The sequence below is a fragment of the Sceloporus occidentalis genome, unplaced genomic scaffold, assembly GCF_023333645.1.
Source record: "Sceloporus occidentalis isolate IW3139 unplaced genomic scaffold, rSceOcc1.0.p SCAF_203, whole genome shotgun sequence".
Taxonomy (NCBI): domain Eukaryota; kingdom Metazoa; phylum Chordata; class Lepidosauria; order Squamata; family Phrynosomatidae; genus Sceloporus; species Sceloporus occidentalis.
This window is the reverse complement of record NW_028317183.1, coordinates 1059522-1082883: the sequence shown is the minus strand read 5'-3', so window position 1 is coordinate 1082883 and position 23362 is coordinate 1059522. Positions and strand designations below refer to the sequence as shown.

The 23362-nt window shown below is 36.3% G+C and overlaps 1 protein-coding gene across 1 annotated transcript in view; it reads right to left on the bottom strand.

Annotated features, from left to right (window-relative positions):
• The window catches only part of LOC149278048 (vitamin D-binding protein-like), a 36596-nt gene extending 15764 nt beyond the window's left edge, over positions 1 to 20832 (bottom strand). The window contains exons 1-4 of the mRNA XM_089502444.1: positions 20384 to 20832; positions 3293 to 3319; positions 2409 to 2480; positions 585 to 717 (exon numbers count right to left, since the gene is read on the bottom strand). Coding sequence (XP_089358570.1) covers positions 585 to 717; positions 2409 to 2480; positions 3293 to 3319; positions 20384 to 20832 — 681 coding nt within the window. The remainder of the gene's footprint in view (positions 1 to 584; positions 718 to 2408; positions 2481 to 3292; positions 3320 to 20383) is intronic.
• Positions 20833 to 23362: the final 2530 nt, after the last annotated feature.

The window sequence follows — 23362 nt, the reverse complement described above, 5'->3', positions numbered from 1 at the left end:
CACGAGTAAGCGGTCTTAGCATTGTTTACACCTGCGTCGGCATTCTCGGGGGATCTCGCCCTAGTAAGCTGGGACGTTTATTTGTTATGCACTAAAGGATGATTTTATTAGCTGAGGCTAATTGCGGTTTATGAGTATATGTTTACATATTTAAAATTTACGTTTATGTCGCTGGTGTTTATTTGGTGATTGATGATTGGCCATGCCCCTGTGCATGATAAGACACCTGTTACCAATGAGTATGGCTGAGACACCTAAACTCAATAATTAGGTGGGCTGTCTACATACTTTTGGTCATACGGTATATCTAGTAAACTAAAAAAGTCACTAACCAACTAAGAACTGCTATATTGCTGATAGTAACCATTTCAGTGGCTTCATGTCAGTAACTTTTTAAAATGCTTTGAAACCTATTTAAGTGTCATAATGCATTATCCAACTATTATTTGTTAGGCTTTCAATTAGCAGCCGCGGGTGTTTTTTTTTACACAAAACAACATATTTATTTAGAGGCCAATTATAGAAATAAAGAGAAAGTTCCATTGGGATAAATTGTAGTAGAATGTTGTATTCCGTAAACCTACCCCTTTGTCATAACAGTCAGATGCAGCTCCTTTAACGCAGCACTTCTCTGCCAGAGAGACTATAGCATTCATTAGGTGACCTATTTCTTCAAACGTAGCATTGGAATATTTCCTGCTGTTCATGATGACTGCTCTGAAAGGGAAAAAAGCAATAAAATGGATGTATTCCTGGAAGTGGGGCTAACAATATCACAAGCAAACAGAACACTTTGGAAAACGTGCGGCATATGGTACTCAAAGAGAAATCATAAAGAAAATAATGATAATGAAGGAAACGTGAGATCATGTGAGAGGTGAAAAGAATGAGTGAGATAGTCTGTGTATCTGGTAACTAATGTAAGGGGGCTGAGATTACGTTACTAAAATGGTGACATACTGGGATACATTTTTGAAAGTTTTATTGTTCTTTTTTTTTACCGTCTTGGTCTAGCCATTTTCCTGACAACCCTAGCAGCATTTATAAAAGTATAGTTCTGGAGTAAATAATGGGCAATCTCCATGGAAATGGAAAACATATTTCTAAAGTTTGTTTCAGCGTCGCTCTATAAATATTGTCCTAGGTGTTGTAATAGGAATGAAATTATGCGGGGAAGTGTGAGATATGTTTTGACGACAAAGTAGTGGGTGAAAGAATGGGTTATATAATATTTGTAAAACATTTGAGGTTATCTGGGAAGAATTCTAAGAAAACATGAGGAAATCCTGCTTGAAGTTCCAGTATTTGTCATTTGCTAAGAAGCCCCCAGTTGTTGGGGTTTTACATTGTTGGGAGTTTGGCAAATTCAGTATTGTAGAAAGCTAAATGAAGAGATATTTTAATGACCATTGCTTCAATGTTATCAAACATGGAAGCTTTAATGTTAGGGCCATGACCTAACTTCAAAGGTGTCACATTTTTTGCTATTGATTTGCGATTAAGTAATGAAGCCAATGTACCCATTGTAACTGTAAAAAAGTAAATACAATCTTACTACTCTTGAACCACTTGTTGAAACTTATTTGTGAAATAAGCATAACATAAAAAAACATCAGAAGATTAAAATAAGATGCATGAACATGAGATTCTATTAAACAAATTGTATGTGAAATTTGCATGCATGGTTATCCAAAAACGCACAATAACGCATTTTCTCTGTTGTGAATGTGATCAAAGGGCCGTACTGGCAATGAGGAGATGGCCCTGGCACTTTAAGACCAGCGGATGCCTGATGGGGTAAGTTTGCATGGCTGCACGCTATGTTTTTATGTTTGTGTAGCGTAAGGCCAGGCATATTCAGCTGGAGCAGCAGATCAGGTGAGTGTTTGGGTAAGTGTTTCGGCCAGTGGCTCACCTGACATTTGACTAGTGCACTCTAACCTAGGGATCACAGAATCATACATAATACATATTCTGGAACTTTTTCTATGAATGAGGAAGTATGGATTGGAGAGAATTAGTTTATGTTTCGGAGGTGAACTCTGTGAGAACATTTTAGGAGTGAGATAGTCCAATATTCTCAAGGTAGAAGGATCTCTGTATGTCAAGTCCTAAAAACAGGACATATATCCATATATAACAGGATTATAAATAATGCAGTTCTTTGTATAAAAGTTGATGGCTTCAGTTGCTGTGTCCTTGGGACCACAAGTTAAAAGGTGACTGTAATAAAAACTGAGATATCTAAATGAAACACGGACAATATATCGTGAATACGTTATTTACAGTTTTTATAAACAAAAGACGTCATATATAGTTGTACATTACACGGTTATCAGGCAACAATAGACAAGCTGGTAATTGCACAATATAACATAATCATGTCTAACCAAGGATGGGGAACTTACAGGGCAGAAAATTTTTCTTTTCCCATCATGTTAAACTCTTGGCAAACCTTTTCTCTTTCATATGGTTTTCCTGCAAAGACAAGGCAAAAGAAAAGGATCTTGGTGAAAAAATGAAATATAAAACCTTAAGAATTATAGCATATCTATCTGTATATCTATATATACTGTATATTTTATATAGAACTATTTATGGATAAAGAATATATAGATGTAGCAGTCCCTCAAATGGTAAAACAGAACATTTTTTTTCATATGTAGGGACAATGGATGTACCAGCACTAAGTTTACTTTGAACTTTATATAATTTACTGCATTTTTTTGCCTACAAGTAAATATCCTCTAATAATACATGCAAAGCCTTAATGGAAACATTATTTCTTGTGACAGTGAGGATTACATTAAATGGAACAGGCTGGTACCTTCTATGTTACAACAATGAAACCACACAACATTAGCCATTCTTTTACATGGCGCAAATTATTTAAATCACAGCATTTCCAGCCTAGTGAAAAGACACACACTGCACACTAAATTAGTCCTGTACACTTCTTTACAACGGCACGAGAAACACGCTGCTAGCTTTGGTTCCGGCATGCATTCTCTTATAATACTTCATAAAACAATCCGCATTTAGACTCTAGTTCTAGAGAGCCTTTAGATTCTAAACTAGATTTGTATCAAAGTTTAATGGATGGCAAGAAAAAGTAAAATTGGTGTTATTAAGTATTTTTTTTTTTTTTTTAACCACAAAAGGTACTGATGAGAATAGATGGATGAATAACAAAATGATTGCACTATTTTCAGAATAACTAGCATCTAACTTAGAGGGAGGAAATGTTAATTTTTACAGTGATATGAACTTAATAGAAAAAAACAACTATGCGCTATGTTCACTATAGCCTGAGATGCTCCTTATTTATGATTACTAAATACATGTTAATAATGTATACTACTGTTTAACATCCGGTAGCATTTAGCAAATTTGCTAAATGAGGAACAGACATTTAAGCTTAATCAAATAATGAAATAAATTGCCAAACTAAATAAATTGCATGCATAACCAAAACACAAAGAAACATGTAGCGTTGACATGCACACAAACGCATATGTTTTTCATAATTCAGATAAATGTTAGTTCAATCAGTTGATTAACTTATGAAAATCAAATAAGAAAGCCTGTTGGGTTCATCCAGAGCAGTGGTTGTTTTATGATAAACATATAACGTTTTTTGATACAATAGAAAGTTGGTTCTCCAATTCAACATACAATATTACAATATCTAAAACGTTTCTATGTTTAATAATTTTTAAATGATTTTAGATAATGTCCTTCTTTTAACCGCTAGCATTTGAAATACAAATGGTGGGAAAAAAGCCATTGCAGTTATATAATCATATCATAGTTTTCTGATAATGAATATTTATATTTTAAAAACATTGATTATAATAAACATAATAATGGAGGAGAATTTGTTTTGGCACATAACCAATTTCATTCCACCCACAATAAAATGTACTAATTATTTCAGTGTAATACTCTGAGAGATATTTTTTTTTGCAGTTCACCATACAGCTGAACTATAAGAAGAGCATGTAGGAGATTATTGATTATGATTACTGTCTAATAATGGGTCAACTTGCGTCAATAATGAGATACCTCATAAATAAAGAACATGATTCTGAATTTATAATCCAGAATCTCCATAAAACACATGATCCATTTAGACAAAGCTAGATCATTTTCTGTGGAACACATTAGTGAGTGGTGTGGACAGAAGGTTGGAACCCCCAAAAAAGCATAATTGCACAGCAAAACATGTGCACATAAAATGAATAGTGGAAAAAAGTATAAATAGGTGGTTATGTAAGGCCCCAACCCCTGAGGCTGGATATGTAAAAAAAATAGTCAAAAGACAATAGCAAAAAAAACAGGGTAGATTTTTTTTAGAAGTATGAGGTGTATCAGGCTTTCCTTCGGTGTTCAAAGAAATTGTTTATGTTCCAAAGTAGCAGGGCCACAGTGACACCGTGATTCGAGATCTTTCTCTTCTAAGGCTACATACCCCCAGGGGAATATGCAGTCCTTTTTCTTCCCTCCAGAGTGGGCCAGCTCTTATAAGTCCCCCTCTGTAATGGTGGGGGGGTCACCCTGCCTAATGAAACAACCAAACCCAAAATCAAGTATCTGCTCCACTACACACACATACAAACTGGGAATCCAAAATGAAATCACGTGTGCACAAAACACAACAAAAAATGTACGAGTGACTGTAAAAAAGGATACAGTGATGATTATTGTACATAGAGGGTTTAGACCCATGCATTTATGCAGTATGTTAGGCTTAATAAAAATGATGATGCACTGAATCATCATTTCTCTTACTGACACAACAAAAGTAATGTTTTCATTGGAAAATTCAGGTCAGACTTAAATGGGTTCTGAACATCCTTAAATAAGGTTAAAAAAGGTATGTCAGCAAAAGAGAAGTCTTTGGACAGTGAATGTCCAAATTATGTCCCATAGAGGGAGCTATTGTATAACCTTGATTTTTCATGGATAATTTCAAAGCTAAGTTTACCAAAACAAAAAACTTTAACTATAAGATAATGCATGATGTTGTTATATTATGAGACATAAACAGCTCATTAAATAATTACTACATGTGGGTACACATCCAATTTTAATGAAGCATAGACAGAGTTGGTTGAAAATCTATGCCATGTTATTAAGTAAATCTATTTATTGATGACTTTTTGGTTTATTTAGGTACATAAAAGCAAGTTTTCTTTACAACTGTTTAGTATAGTATATTCTAGTGTAGTGTAGTGAGGTGTGGTGCATGTTGAGTTTAACTCAAGTGCACTTAGTTGAGATAATTAAGAATGTGCAGATAAGTTCCATCTTTGATCATATTCCATTAACTTCAGGCTGATGAGATGACAAGTGAAAGGTTGGAGGAAAATCAGTTTTCATGACAATCTATTAATGCAATATTAAAAGTAATCTTAAAACAATACTGTTGCTTTTACGTATAAGGAAAACAAGGGGCTTGATTTAATTGCCAGTCCAAAATTTAGACCTTAAACGCTTCTAGACTAGATTGCTAAAATCATAGATTGTTTCATGTATACCAACATTTACATACACATACCAACAAATGAGTATTTCAACTGGCAGCGTAAAACAAAACAGAACACTGTTAACTGCTCAAATAGAAAACATAAAAAGTGTTGCGCAAAAAAAAACAATATTAAAATTATATAACAACCATGTGAATAATTTTTACCAAAAAAAATGTGAACACAATGTATAATCCACAAAAAAAAATTGCTCAAATACACATACACATTTAGTGAATATATTTAATAATCATGTCTAAACCATGGACTCAAGTCTATGTTGTTGACACAGCAGAAGCTCATTGCAGCTAATAGTGTGAGTACTTTTATGTGTGCTACTTGTTTTTTTTGTTTTTTTTTACATCTGTGTTAAATGAATGATTTTATGTAATGACTGCTGATGTTTGCTTTGATGTCCTCAACTAGAAATACGTATCAACTGATACAGCAAAGTCTTAACAATATAACATAATTACATTTATGTGCCAAAAATTGTGATCTGTTGTTGCTGTATTCTTGGATTGCAGAATATTAGTTTTTTTCTTTCCCAGCTGGGGAGGTTTTTAAATGTGAGTAGTATTGCTCTTGGTAACAAATATTTAGTCATTGTTTCATACTATGTGGTATATCCTTGTTTTGTGGTTTATGACTGGTAAGCTTTGGAAAATTGACCTGAAGGTCTCTTTGTTTGATTTGGACTTAGTACTATATGTTACAATTTTTATTAGGTTTTGTGAACACATTATTAACAAAAAATAGTGGTGTTATTATGTTCTTGAAAGGATAAACTTTTTTTTTTACTTAGGATTTTTGAAAGAAAAACAATACAGTATTATAAATAAAAATATTTATTTATATTGAGTTCAACTTAACCAGTTGCAATCTAATATTTGCAATTGCTACCTGGGGTTTACTCATTAATAATGCAATATATAATTTATGCAGCTATGATAAATGAGAAAGAAGGACTGCTTGCACCCACAAAAGTAAATTAGCCCTTTGGCTAATTTTCTGTATTGTATATTCGATTGTATTGGCTATTTAATAATACACAGTATATTTGAGCCTTGTAACATATTTGTGGGTCATGTTGTATTGATAATAAAATAGATCTGAACATCAGTGCTGTGTGCAGGATACACTATTGTGATTAATTATTTTCAAAGCCAATTTTCGTAATTTGTTTGATCTTACTTAATATGCTTACAAAAATATCACAAAGGCAGTGCCTTTTAAAATCCTTGCACTTCCCCAATGAATTATACTCAATCATATCTAGGTTTATTAATAGTTAATTAGGGATTTATATATAAAACCACATTTGTATGTTTTATTTCAATGTGGACACTACATTACAGGCCCAATATGAGATAAATTAAATTAATATCACACACACACTATTTTAGAGCTTGAAAAGGAAATAGGAGGATGAGTGGAAAATGCATCTCTTCAAAAAATCATCTCTTTTATTCACTTCAATAGATAATAGTCATTTAGTTTTAAAGGGCATGTTCTTGCATTCTGGAACATTTTCTACAATTACTTTCTTCTAGTCTAATAGTGAGGCATGGTGATTTTCAGAAAAGATGTATGTCACCCACACATCTTCTGGACTACCAAAAAACTCTAAAAGTATGTTATAAAAAAAGGGAAAAATATGCCTGCAATCTTACTTTGTCATTTGGATGTAAAAGTTCACAAAAAGTTTTCTTCGTAACATCTTACTAAATTAAATAAGCTTAAATAAATAAACCACACAATTGATATTCCTTGTTAATTTACTGTGAAATGTTAAAATAATGGTGCAGGGCATATCTATCTATCTATCTATCTATCTATCTATCTATCTATCTATCTATCTATCTTTATCTTTCAATTTTCATCATCTGTGACTAGTGAGTAGCAATAGATCTGTGTCTCTGGCCAAACTAGATAGCCAGAATGGCTCCCATTTGCCATCAAATTCTTTGTGTTTGCTCTGTTCCCTCTTGAACTGCTCTGTGGCATGGGGTACTAGTTAATTGTGGCTAGAATACAGAGGTTTCACATTCGGCAGTTGAGCTTTCTGAAAGGTCCAGTTCTAGTGTTCTGAACTGGGTGACAGCTGAGCTGTGTCAAGTGAAAATTGACAGAAATTCCGATATTAATTAAGTATAGAGTTGGAACAGCAACTACATCATACAATCAAGATGGCATCACAAAGGAGTGTAAAATAGGCTCTGGGGAGTAACTTACCAGGTGAATTAAGAAACCACAGACACTAAGCATACCTAGTGCCCCCTTGCTTTTTAACCAAGAATGAGAGGAAACCACACATGACATTTTCTATGCTATTAGTATGTATTTGGAAGGATGTTTATCCCAGTAGTAGGTTCCATTTTATATACCAGAAATTGGACTGTTCACTAAAAATGTCTGAGTTGCAGGGAAGGGCATGTAAATATAAATAAAATACATAAAATATAGTTGCATTAAAAAAAAAGAAAATTAAATAAAAAAAAAAATGGCATGAAATAAAAATAGGAGTGTGTGTTGACATAACCATATGTGTGTGTAAGTATGTGTTCGCATGCTTGTGTATGGGTATTTGTTAGCATGAGTGTGTGTGTTAGCGTAAGTATCTGTAGCATGTGTGTGTGTTAGTGTAAGCGTGTATGTAAATTTGCATGGCAGTGGATTTGTTATTTACCGAGGGGCATGGGTCCAATGGGACCACTTGGTTTTACCTGCCCCTTGGGCCAAATGTTGCCAGTCCTCACCTGGCTATATCCCCTCACTTCATTACTTGCACAGTAAGTTAGGGGAGGCATGTGGATATTCTTTCTCTGCTTGGCTTGTATATGTACAAATACTTTTGAAGTGTTAATGAATTTAACTGTGAATTTTTATGATAATAAAAAATATATGTGACTACACAGGTAGATAATGTAGGAAAGAAAATAAAGTAAAACAATAAAAAATTGCGTGCACCCTATTAAACTGTATTAACTACAAGTGATGTGTTTTTAAGCATCCAATCTCTCTCTAAACCAGCCCTAGTAATTAATATACTTTTGATGACTATTGTACTTAATATGAGATGTATGCAGAGATCGTTTCCTTATTTATCATGATAGCCAAAGGAATTACTCAGTCATACAGTTAGTTTGACATTTGTTATCAATAATGTGATGTTCATCTGTCAGAATGGTACAAAGCTATGTTTTGAATTACCTTGAAGGCATAGTGCTCTGGTAGTGTAATTAAGTTGATATCTGCTTTTTGACATGATAAATTAATTGTTTTACAACAATTTTTTGTCCTATGCAAAATAATAAATATTTTGTTAATCAAAGAGACATTTGCAAAAGCTAAAGAAACAGAACAATAAAATGTCCACGAGTCAACATCCACATTACCTGTATTTGTTTTGTTGAGGAATAAGGCAAAACTCCCAATCGCCAAAAACATTATGTATATTTTCTTTTAATAGTAATACATTTTTGGACAAATTATGGGGACACTGGAGTCATCATGTGCACTCTAATGCGTTGACTGGTTGCTCCAGGTAGCCAATCAGTAGCAATAATAATTGGGGAAGGGTTGCTAGTGCAGCAGGGCTGTAGCTTCTGTGTAAGGTTAGTGCTTTATTTTTTTTTTATTTTGGAAGAATGTTTATTAAAGTACTCAAAGAGTACTAAATTTCAACAAAGATAGAAGAAGAATTGATCCAGAGTAAGGAACACGTATAAGCTGCAGAGGCAGGGCAGGGCACAGTACAGGCACTGACAGACTGAGTGAATCCCTCTGACCCACTGTGGAGTGGGGTATGCAGCCAGGGCCTTGTCTCATGAAGAACATATTTCCCAGACATTGATTTTGACACCCTGACAGAAGTCATGTGCAGTGGTTGGGTGCCAACACAAGCTCCATGACTATGCAACTAAGACTCTTAACTAAGACTCTCCAAGTATTAGTATTGATAAGGGTCTTCTTTTTTAACTATGATATGGGAAGAGATGGGTCTTGGGCAGGACTGGCATACTCATATTCAGTAACCTGTTTTAGTGCCTAGTTATTACTGGAATGTGGACCAGCTTGCTAATAAATATTCAACTTTTCTCTTTTCTCCTTTTCAATGTAAATCCAATGGATTGTAATAAACAAAAGGACAATTTTGATGAATGTGACCTTCTATTGTTTATTACTCATTGTGGAAATAACATCAAATGCTATAAACATCCCCTGTCGATGACTCATAAAAAGACTGCTTGTTTCAGCATGTATATGTATTATTTTGTAACACATAAGTTAATAATATTTCCTTTACAACTTAACAAGGATGCTGATGGAAGAAGATGGAACTATTGCCTCAAATTGAGTTACTGGGAACTTTTTACCTCTGGCTTCAGAGAAAGCCTTTGTGTGCTACTCCGTTAATCCAGCCTTGTTTGTCAAGTATGGAACACCACATCTTTTTTTTATTTCACATTTTGCATTAATTCAATTGAAAACAATGGGACATACCATTGTCACTGGAATAATAATCACCATCTGAAAATACACTCGCAGGATCACCAAAGCTGCCAAAAATATTATTTAATGTATTTTTTCTGGTTTGGCATACAGACATTCTGGGCCCCAAATATTTGTAGATCAATTTTATTTCATGTTTGTCTGCAAAAGATTGTGCCTCCTATCTATGCCGATAAAGGTAAAAAAAAATGCACAAAGATATACAAAACAAAAACTCATGTCACTAACAAAATATCAGCATTCTCAGTGGACCGGAACACAGCTTGTCAAATAAAATGAAATTATGTGTAAAATCTTGTTTTTGTTATAGTTCCTGATTTTAATCAAAGACAGCTGGAAGACCCTCCACAGAGACCCTATCTCAACATCATCAAGTCTGTCTGGTATTACATGAGGAAAGAGAAGCAACTGAGGCTGCCTAAATACATAGAAAAGGATCTCAAAGATGTTTGGAACAACCTACCTGCCAAGTTCCTTAAAAACTGTGAACAAGCATACCTAGAAGAATTGATGCTGTTTTGATTTGATTTAGAGTTTTCTTTTGTTCACTCAGTTTGCATTATGTTAAATGATAAGATATTAACATGTACATTTTACTTTACAGCATTTTTCATACCTGCCTAACCTTTTGCACAGTGATTATATATATATATATATATATATACACACACACTTTACTATACCGTAATTGTTATAACAAATTTCAATAATTTTGAAAACCATTTCTGTGGACCGTGCAGACCTTTTCTGCAGATGAAAAACAAAAAGGCTACAGATAGCTGATGGAAGAACATTTATATATATATATATATATATATATATATATATATATATATATATATATATATATATATATATATACATACAAATCCAAAAGGGAAGCACTCACCTGAACTAGCATTAATTATAAGGGGGTGCTGCTGAAGACCAAAGTTATACACAATCCATAGATCACATGAAATAGGTTATAAACGCTCATAACTATAGTTTACACTATTATACAGGCTGTACACTCACTACTTTACATTGTAGCAGAGTGTCATAACAGATTAATGCATGTATCATTATTGTTACTTGTATTTTCATATAGCGCCATTATATTCCACAGCCGTGTACAATGTGTGAACAGGACATAATATGTAACATAGTAACATAGTTCATAAGGTTGAAAAAAGACCAAAGTCCTCATGTGAATAAGAAATATAGTGCTTACAAAGGAGAGTAGCTGAAGGAAAAACTGCTGTGGCATTATATGAAAAAAATAAATGCCTTGTCGCTGACTACTTGTCAGATAAACCAGTGATTAGAATGCACATTCAGAAACTTGATATATGGGAAAAAAATTGCCAGGGATGAAGAGTGAAACTTATTTTAATGACTGCAGGACCTAATTTTGAAGCTGATAAATATGGCTTATAGTAGAGAAGGAGACATTCTACTGCTGGGTATCAAAAACCTTAAATGACCTTCCACAAGGTATGCAAAAAAACCAAAACATAATAAAACATTATGATGTTGCATTAGTGGCCATAACAGTTGCCAAACTTACTGCTTCCTCCCACACAAATGTGACGCCAAAATTTGAAGAGCTAAATGTATTTTTACTTTTCTTCTTTTTAAAAAAAATATATTTTAGTATATTGCATATTAAAGAATAATAGAAAATTGGTCAACATTAGCGTTGAAGATGTCCATACTCTTGAACAAATGTTTTTCAACTGCAGAATACAAGGGTTACAGATGAAAATTACACTTACCTCATTTCCACATTGACCTTTATAACTCACAAAATTCAATATGTGAGATTTGTACCAAGGACTTTGCCTTGGTATTACAAACATCGAGATTAAAAAAGTAAATAAATTACATACACATTAGATAACTGTATTTTAAATGCTAGTTATGCCTTTAGAATATATTAGGGAAGCTGGTTTCAATGAATAATCAAAAAAAGGAAATATGTTTTGCAATAAATATATTACATTATAACGAGTTGCGCTATGTAGCTCATGCTTCTCTTGATACAAAAAATTGAGACATAATGAAATAAAAAATGTTTCTCGTACTCAGGTAATGACAAAGAGAATATAAAATGTAACTTAATCAATAGTATTTGAAATAAAACTAAAGTATTATCATTTACATCTAACGTCCTTGCATAACCAGCAGAACATGTGGACTGTTTATTGGTTTTACAGAGTTATCCTTATAGAAACAAAACAGTTTTCAAAACACATGAATAATTATATTACGATCCTACATCACAATTGCAATTAAGAAAAAAAAAATCTGGAAATACTAAATGTGCTCTCTATCTAAGTTGACAACTGAAGGGGAAGAGCTGTGGTTTTAAGGATAAAGGTATCTCCTAGGGTTATCTACTTGATAGCAGAACCAAACTTAAACCAAACATCCACCCAGACAAGAATACTTTGGCACCCTTGTTTTTTATTATGTACATTTTAAATTTTTGCCAATATGTTAGTTAAATATAGTTAGTTGAACCATGGATAGTGGTGCGAATATAAGAAGAGTTTGAGATCTAGAAATAAAAACCTTGTCATTTGGTTCAATTCGGATAGTGAGAGATTTCCCACACTAAATGAATGACTAATTTACATCAACAACCTATAGGAAAAGTCAAAGTAAATTTTTTTTTTTTTCTGAATGTGTGATTCTGCATCCTCCCAAGGGAGTGGGTTGCCCTAAAAACCCATTGTACAGCGCTACCGAATTTGATGGCGCTATATAAAACAATAAATAATAATAACAATAATAATAATAACTGTCTGGTTCAAAAGTGAATAGGTGGAAATTGTCCTGGTGTCCCTTAATTCAGATGCCCCAGGCATATATATTATTCAATTCCCTAATTCCCATAAATAAGATCAAAAGCATCACTTACTGCCATGTCAGCACATAATAAAAGTTAAAACAACACTTTAGTGATTTCCTCTACCCTCAATCTTGTACAAATGCAAATATATATGTAAATATCATATACTATTTTTCACAATCATAGCCCAAGGGACTGAGGGTTGACAAATCTTGAGATCTCTTGGTATTCTGCAGGACTCAACTAAAAAGCAACTGTGTTGCAAAACATATCACAAAGTAAATAAGTAATCAACCCATTAGTGATGGAGTTCTTTTGCTATTTTAACCATATCTTTATTCAATAATGATTACCCTTTTCCAAGTTTAATGCCCCCATAAACATGTTTTTGCCCTGAAATTATAGTCAAGCATTTATTATCAAAAATATATTAAAACTAGAGAAAAAGTGAACCCCCTCCTCTCAAAATGTTTGTGTTTTCCCTATATAAATTGCCACTAAAAAATATATGTTTACAAACTTCATGATTTAATTAAGTACCTTCATTTTGGAAATATCATAAGTTTCAAAACGTACACACTTGGTATGCTGGAATTTTAACACTAATGGGGAACATACATTCTATGAAATACCTACAAAATGTATAATTGCATACATTACATTATATATATCATCAAGATATATCATTATTGATTCATTTATTCATCTTCTCTGGGGTGTACACCTCTGGGAACCTTTTTGACAGAAAGGTTATAAGGGGTGTAATTTTGTACAGCTTGACTTAATTGGCATCACTTTTTGGAAAGCATTGTAATTAAAATGCAAAATCCTACAAATTGTCGTAGCATACCCTTGACAGTTAGAAAAGGGGAATAGCTAAAACTGGACTTTTGCTCCAGTAAGAGCGTATGATGTTCTTTTGTCTCCATCAATAGGGTTAATGCCATAGTATACAAAGATCTGGGGTAGCTGCCTGATATTATGTGGCACACCTATTTGTCTCAAAAACTATATTTCCAAAAAACTCATCAGTAACAAAAAAAACAAACAAAATGATTTGGCTCTTGACCATCAATATTACAATTGATGCCAGGCGTGGCTTAAAATGGTGGAATTATTCAAGGACCACCATGTCCGGGGCTACCCATATTTCTTTATCATCCAGGGGATCTGTGCGCCTTATTTTTTATTTGATATTTACATCTGATGCTGTAAAGGTGGTATCGTCAGACCACTGCTCCATGCACATGCCAGAATGACATATGCTTCATCTGACGAATAAAAGCATGACATGAAATTTTTTTTGCAACTTCGAAATAATCTTCTGTATCTATCTATCTATTCAAATACAACAGGGGGCAGGATGACACAGGGAAAGCTCTCAGTGGGTGAAGTGGAGTTTTTTCTTTTTTTTGTTCAAACAAAAACAGGGATCTGGGTAGCCCAGAAAAGAGAGCTCGGGGGGTGAAATGGTAGGCAATCAATGGGTTAAAATGAAGTGGAAACAGTGTATCATGTCTGGTTAATGGAGCAGATAAAGGGGAGACGTGGAAGGAGAAAGAAGGCAGAAGAACAAGAAGAGGTAAGAGAAGTGGAGCTACAGGAAAGGAGACAATGACACGGAAGCAGTTATAGGAGAGGTAGGTAGACATTGAGAGAGAGAGTATAACAGAGCATGAGAGAGAGTGTGTGAGAGAGTGTGTGTGAGAGAGTGTGTGTGAGAAAAAACAAGAAAATGTAAACAAAAAGTTTTGAGCTCTCTGCTTTGTTTTTATTTGTTTCATACTAATTAACACAATTGGCAAATTGTTTAATTCCTATGAATCTAAATGCACAAGTCTAGCTCAAGCATTGCTATAGATGAACTAGTTAAAGAGGCTTCACTTGCTATTGTGGTACAGGACTATGAGTTCTGTATAGTTCTGAATCTAGAGAGTCCGGTGGTCTGAATGAATTATGTTGCTGACTCCCACTCTCTTGCACTTACTACAAAATTTATTAGAGAGCCTGGTCTTTGCTAGGTTGACGCCAAATGAGCTGCCTACTTCTTCTATATGACTGAGATGACCCTGGCTTGGTATAACTAAGAAACCTTATGCAGCCTAATCTGTACAGCAAGTAAACATAATTTAAGTAGCGCAATTGGTTCTTGTTGTATCATCTATGCAGCTGAAGATTCAAGATGATGAAATTCTGCACGTATATCAAGTATCTTTTATAGGTGGTAAAAAAAAATGGACCTTTCCATTACATATTTTGTAAAAGATTGAGACTGAACGTCATAGTTGCTGTGACACAAATCCCCCGTTGATTACATTTTGAGAGAGCTTTTTTGTTTAAACGGAAGTTGTGGTTACTGTGATATTATCTACAAACATATATACCGGTATACTCAATAACAGAGGTATTTTAAAGCAACTCTACAAACAGAAGGCATACAGTAATTTGCATAACCGTTAATTGGGCAGGGATATTACTTACCTCTCGGATCTGCATGGCTGAAAGAAATGAAAGAAAGGAGGATGAAAATGATGCCTTTCATTCTTAACTATTTTCACCTTCTCAATATCACAGTTGCAAATGTGTCAGACAATGGCTTTTTAAAATTTATACTCGATTACAAAAAAAAAAAGATAAATCATTAATTTTGGAGTCTTGGTAAGAGGTGTACAACCCTGACCCTCAGAACTTTGTTAAACATGAAGAAACCAGTAGAAGACAAACAAATTGGTCAATCCAGTTAATGTTTAACACTGAGAAAAATGTTTGATGTATGCATCCTCAGTTTTTAAATGGAAGGATAAAAGGTGCAGGGATACATTCTTGTTTTCTTGTATGCGTAATTTAAACATTTGTTATAAAAATGTTGCCTATCAATACCCTTTTTGAAAACCAGTAATGTAATTGCTCTTTTAGTATTCAATTATTCCCAGGGCTAGTTTTAATTCCGAGTCTGGCCCTACTAATCCCCGTGCTGGTACTAAACGTCAAAAAGATAAACAGGGACTGTAAGAGTTATACACCATTAATAATCATATCTGGGGATGAGCTCAAACTGCAATACAAATATTAACCCTTTAGTAGCCTACTACAAAGATTGTGCAGTAGTAAGCTGGAGAGGCACCAATTGTCCAAATGATTCTAATAAGAGCCCTTATAAATCCATTTCCTCTGAGGTAAAGATATTCTGAATTAAGGCACTAGAGTGAAAAGGTAGGTTGTTTCAAAAAAATTATAATTCATCCACATACCATCTACGTTAGGGAACTCTGAAGTTCGATCATAAGTGCTCAACTTGGTTGAATGGGGAAAAGCTACATTTTGGTTTTAAGGGTGTCTGTCATGCTCTTCCCAGGCCGCGGAGCTGCGTGTCTTTTGTTTCCCTGTCTTGCTGTGGTCCATTTCTGGATTTCTGTATGTTCTGTCCTGAACCTGTGATTCCTTGATTCCAGTTTTGCTCTTTGCTTTAGCTCTGTGTGCCCCACCTGTGTGTTCTGTTTGTCTCAGTCTAAAGGTATGTCTCATTGTTATGTGTTTGGATTTCATGTTTGGTTTGTTTCGTACCTCTGTAATCAGGGATTAGCGTTAGGACCCACCGTCATTGGAGTACTTTGGTGTAGTGGTGGGCTAAGCATACAATGGCCATGTGACAGTGTCTCTCTCCTTTTTGGCAAACATTGCTCTCTGTTCACACTTCAAGAACTGTGTCTGCAATCTGCGTGTATGTACAACCAAATCTATTAAATATGTTTACTAAAAAGGGTGTTGATTTTATGAAAATGGTTTGATGCAGGTATTAAATAAGACTCTTGGTGGTCTAAACAAGTTGCTTTGGTGTCTGGCGCTTCAAAATTACCCATGTTTCCAATCTGTGTAAGGTTATTTAGGAAAGATTTTACTAAACTCAGTGCAGAACCGCAAAGTCCGACTACCTACATTTGAAGGTCTGCTTATCCTATATGATGTAGTCAAATGTGGCAGATAAGTCTACAAGAATCAAGGTTACATTCATGACATTGTCCAGAAGATATTGAATGTAATCTCAGACTTTAACAGCAGAGTTCCAGTTTAGTGTTTTGGTGTAAATACTGATTTGAGAGTATTAAACTATTAAACCTCTGGGTGCTGCCCTTTGTGAAGAATATCGGAATGGCCTTCCAATATATTGGAATGGCAAGGAACCAATGATGCCACTTCACCTTACTTGTCTGCTGTGCCAGGAACCCACCTTTTTTGTTCCTTTATTGGTTGCATTGATTAAGGGACATGCTAATTAGGAACTTCTCAATAAGTCTTGAGTGAATAAAGAGAAAAAAAACTATCATTTGAGAACCTGCTCAAAAAGTAGTTTATTTTGCTTTATTGGAGGTTAAATATGAATGTATACAGCCTGACGTTATATATTACGGTATATTTCAATATGTTCCTACGTATTTGCCTTTATAAGGCATCTCAATCACAGATTGTGATCTCATTTTACCTGTCTCGCTCATGTTTCTGAATTATCTGGTAACTGTACTTCAATTTTGTAATATTTCAGCAAACCTTAAATAATATAAAAGCATTACTGTGTGTTTATTTGCAATTTACATGCACATGAATGCAAAATATATGCGCACAAATGGATATAGTAGACACTTCTTTTAAAAGATACAGAACAAATCAGTTGTAAAAATGTCAAGTACTTATTTCAGAACCTGCTATACAATATATTCTAGATGAGTGATTTATAAGGCTCACAGTAAACATTTAAATTAGCATAATAGGTATATGATATTCCAGTGCTGTGCTAATGTCTGTAATAGTGATTTTGCTCATGTGAACGTCACTGTATAATTCGTTTTTTGTTTGTCTGACGGTTGACTGAGAGGTTTATTTATTGATCGGTGGATATATAGTTATATACTTACTGCATTAACTTCATAAAAGTATCTGGTAAGTTGCTTCTGCAAGATGGGCTAAGTGTCATTTATGAGCCTTTGTTAAAATATTATGCTAGGTTTCTTCATATCATTGTAATCAACCAACAATTTCACATCTACTGAGTAAGTGTCCTTAAGAGACCTTATTTGACAAGAATTCACTGGCTGTAACATTTATCAGCAGACTTGGACCAAACTGAAATGTTATATACAGTTTTTTTCCACAAAACCCAAGTTTCCAATATAACCCATACCAATGTAGCATGTAAAAATATTTTTATTAAATTTTTTAAAATTTCTTTGTTTAACAATGTAGTTCACTCATTGACATATAGTGAATCATAAATTAACTGGACTATTTAGACATCTGTTCCTGGCTACCATGCTTTCCACATATATTCACACAGCAACTGTGATTCACTTTTGAACTCCTCATTTCATGTTTTAACCCAGGGGTGAGCATAGGGCACACAATTTATTTTGGGACCCCAATGTGGATGTGGCTGTGTTGTTGAGTCTAAAGAATATGACAAATCTAAAATTGGCAGACTAAAATGAACCCTTATATTAGACAAGAGCATTGTGACATAGATTAATATGGGCATGTACAACCTAAATTGCTTATCCCTTTCACTGAAAAGGTGAGATTTGAGGTTTTTGTTTAATTGAATATTGAGAGGGAGAGTGAGAACTGGAGTTTGGGGCAGCACAAGTCTTGTGAGCCGGAAATGGAAGAGATGATAACAGATAGCTGGTCTGTGAGACTTGGGATCTCTGTGTACCAGTGTGGCAGCCCCTGATGGGTGACTGTAGGGACTGCCCACCCTGCCCTTCCCTAAATACACCACGGGAAGCAGCAAATACCAACCAGAAGGGTATATTAATATCAAGATGGGAGATGATAAGGTATGAACTAGGGCATTTGTGGCTTCTTGGGCGAGAAAAGGGCATATGTGAGAAATGTTCTTTAGGAGCAAGCAGTATAGTGTTTGTGTGTGTATATGCATAGTGCTGGATGTATACAGCGAATCTATACTGTATTTCCAGAGTCAGTGTGTATGCGTGTAAATGTGTAGGGCTGGAGTCAGTGCCTGTATGTGTATACAGAAGTGTCAGATTTAGTGTGCGACCACATTGCATTGAACCTTATAGAAATACATCATGAAGAACAGCATTGTTTTTAGGGTAAATCACATTTTCTTTATTTTAAATTCAGGGAAGGGTACAGAAAAAGAAGAAAAGGGAAGGAACAGGGGGGCAAGTATGATAAAACATAAAATTATAAAGTGATATAGAAAAGTCTCTTTCTCTTTCTCTTGCTCTGCCCAGGAACAAGGCGGAGTCACGGGAAGTGACGTCACATCACGTGACTCAGTTTTGTTCCTGGGCGGAACAAGAGGGGAGACACTGTAAGGGAGCAGCGAGAAGGCAGCCTTGCAGGACTATGCAGGATTACCGGGACCCGCAGGTACAGTGCCTGACTGCCCGCAACCTCAGCAAGACCGCCTGCGCCCGCACGTTTTTTGGCGGGCCCCTCCCAATGCAGTCCTCTAATTCAGACCACAGGCATCGATAGAAAGCAAATGAAATTCGGCATTCATTGGGGACAACATCAGGCAGAAACAGGGATAAGGAGAGGAAGATTACAAGCAAGAAAAGGACGGAGAAGAGGGGGAAGAAGGAAAAAGAAAGGGGGGGTGTCACAGACAAAGGATAGTAGGGGAAGGGAGAAAAAAGGTAAAAATAAAAGGGAAAGGACAGGGAACAGGAAGGAAATAGGAAAGGAGAGTAGGGGAACAAGTAGCACACAGGCCAAAGTAAACATCCACTACGCCCACGGGGACAACAAGCCCGGAAACTCAAGGGCGTCACCGTATAGCGGAACAACCCACCACAAGATAAAGGAGAAGTTTTAATGTAAACAAATAAAACGGAAACAACAAGATTACAGAACCAAATGCAAGATGCCGTCCGCAACAGTTTAGAAGATTCAGCATGTGCAATTAGAAAAGCTCGTTAAGCAAGAGGAATCAAAACAATAGCAATAAAGCACAAAACATAATAAATCATAACATGCCTATCGTAATGCAAAAGAAGCACCAAAAATAGTAATGTGGGACATTCATATAAGATAAAAAAAAAACAGTGCATAAAGACAAAAAAGAAAATAAAACAAGGAGTATGGCAACCTCCCTAAGATAAACATAAAAAGCCATATAAACAACAAATAAGGAGATACATAAGGACGAGGAGTACAATACATAACAATATAATACAATACAATAGCCCCCCAGTAATGGATGTCAAGTATCTCATATTTGTCAAACTTGCAAAAATGTAAAGTTATAGTACTGAGCACTGAAAATAACAATGTAGGCAGGGGGCATAGCGGGGAGTGTAAAAGTGCAAAAAACAAAAATAAGCTTTAAAAAAAAAAACACCAGTCGCAGATCTCGGACATCATGATAATGCTTCAGGGTGAGGGACCTGTTTTCGTGTCTTATCATCAAGGCAAAGGGGTGTCCCCAATGATAGGGGGTGCAGAGTCTCTGCAACTCCGATGTTGAGACTGCAAGGCTCACCTTGCCTGTAGTGTCAGGTCAGAAAGGTCGTTGAAAAAGGATACCTGGTGTCCATGTAGCAAATAACTGCCCACATCTCTCACCCGGGTCATTATGGCTTCTTTTAATCTAAAGTCTGTAAAGTGGCAGATGATGTCCCTGGGGGGGGTTCCTGGACCACCCTTCGGTTGGAGAGCGCGGTGTGCTCTATCTACTGGCACCGGGGTATCAGCTGAACGACTTAGTAAACCGTTGAATACCTCAGTCAGGAGCACCATGATGTCTTTAGAGGCATCCCGTTCAGGAATCCCCCGAGGACAGATATTCTGCTGGCGGCCCCTGTTATCCATGTCTTCAATCCGGCGGCGGAGTTCCTGCAGGTAACGTGTGTGTTGATCGCTCACCTGTTCAGCATGTGTGTTAGTGTGGGGCTGCTGCGTTGTCCATCCCTCTAGGGCCAGGAACCTCATCACTAACCACCTGCTGGATCTCCGTTATAAGCAAGGCGGGATCATCAGCAGAGGATGAACTAGCTGGAGATGCAACCTTGTGGTCGTCAGGGGCCTGGTCTGCAGGGGAAAATATTCTCGGAGAGAATTCAAAGACAAACGCGGGCGATCCCCCGGTAGAGGGTTCCGTGGCTGTCTTTTTTGAGTGGCCCATGCTTCCGCAATAACATATGAAGCTGTGAAATGTGCAAGTGGCGGCGGAGCATTTAGCTCATGCAGCCATCTTTCTCAGCAGTTGGCAGGCACCCAACATTGTTTTTAATGTAACACCACAGTATTTTTCATAAGCATCCTGTAACAATGTGAGTGTGATCATTCCAGTTTTCATGTGGCAACTTTCATAAGTCAACCACTTGTAGGAAGGCTGCCAACTTGCAGCCCAGGGAAAAGCCCAGCCCAACATCCTTGTATTAGGTACAGTGTGATGAGATGTAATGTTATTCCCTGTTTTAATGGGAGCATTCTGTGATGCATAGTGAGTAAAATAAATATACATCTATTTGATATATTGTGCTCATACTGTACATTCAGTCCCCCTTTATCTCATGCTTTACATGAGATTTTTTTGCCCATCCAGTAGAGCATTTGTGAGGTAAGGCAATGATGCTCGCAAATCTCCATTCCAGTTCATCCCAAAGGTGTTTGATGAGGTTGAGGTCAAGGCTCTGTGTGGGCCAGTCAAGTTCTTCCACACCAAACTCATCCAACCATGTCTTTATGGACCTTGCTTTGAGCACTGGGCCACAGCCATGCTGGAATAGAAAATACCCTACCCAAATAGTTCCAACAAAGTTGTCTTACAACCAGCATGACTGTTATGTGTGAATATTTTGTACAATTGATGAGCTTGGATTATTTTATACACTATATGGACAAAAGTATTGGGACAACTGACCATTACACAACAGGGACTTTTATGACATTGCATTCTAAATATATAGACGTTAATATGTATATCCCCTCCCCCATTTGCAGCTATAACAGCTTCCACTCTTCTGGAAAGGCTTTCCAAAAGATTTTGGAATGTTTCTGTGGTGTTTCAATCCCTGTTCCAGTTCATCCCAAACTGACTTATTGCAAAGGTGGCATCCTATCACAGTACCTATTACATTTGAACAGGTGAGGAAACCAGGATGCAGGGAATGAGGTATCAGTCTGTTTAGTGTGCTCAAAAGGTATGGACGACTCTTGGGTAGGAGCGGAGTAGACAGCACAGTGCAACAGATAGTATTGTTCGGGTATCAGGTAGAGAATGGTCAGGCAATCCGGGTCAGGAGCAGAGAGGTCCATGAGGTCAAAACACAAGCAAGGGTCGTTACAGGGTATGAGGCAGAGAATGGTCAGGCAATCTGGATCAGCGAGGTCAAAATACATGCAATGGTCGGCAACAGAAATCCAGCAGAGAACACCATTAAGCAGGTAAGTACACAGCGCAGTCGTAAGTGCTCAGTTTTTGAATCAGCCGCCCTTCTAGGTCGTGCCCTTAACCGTGACGACGTCCAGCGGACGTTTTGTCTCCTCCATGGGGGTGTGGGAGAGGAAGGGGGCGTGGTGTGCAGCGTTGTATACGTCCTTCACTTAGCAGCGTTTGTTCTTGTGAACCGCCGTGTATGAGGACGCAGCGGCACTGCGAACACTCTGCCCGTCGTGGAAGGATGGTAAGCTCCGGAGCTCCGCGGAGCGCCGCGGGTACTTGGCGACGCGCTCCAGATGGGACCGTGACAGTACCATGCTCTGGAGCCCTCCAGAAAGACCCGTGAAGACTGCATGGCTTGATTTTATACACCTATGAGAAAATCCTGAATTCAATAATTAAGAGGTGTGTCCCAATACTTTTGTCCATATAGTGTATATTAAAGAGAGTAAACAGCTTTTGTGTGAAACTTGTCTTCTCATGTTTTAGTAGCTATTTTACAGCATTGGGGAACACAGTTACCAAGCATCGCACCTTGCCTTATATTATTACTTTTTCTTTTTGAGTACTCCTCTTGAGTTTTTGTTTTTACCCAGAATTTTAGTGGCCCACAAAACTTTTGACAGACTGTACAAAAAACCATAAAAGGAGAAGACAATCTTCAGAGTGACCCTGTTATGCTTATTTTTTACAGCCCTCAGTAGACAGGAACATACCAACTATTTGCGACACATGATAATGGTCAAGTCGATGTAGATCTAAGCTGCTTAATAAATTGCTACTAGTAGAGAGAAACTTTGCCTTATCCCTGTATGCCATATATTAAGATAAAGTAAGAAAAACAAATTTCTTAAATAAGCCAGACACCCAAAAGCTCAAACGAAAGATACAAGTCTATTATGTTCACTCCTGCTGTTGATCCAGCAGAAGACAAAAATTTGAAGGAATTTCCAGTTGTGGCCTCAAAAAGGGTAACATTCCTTCCTGGCTCCAAAGTGTCAATCTGAGGGCAACATGGCAGCACTTGCGGTGATGTCATCTCCCCAATCCTCCAATCGGGGCAGAGTACGTCACTAC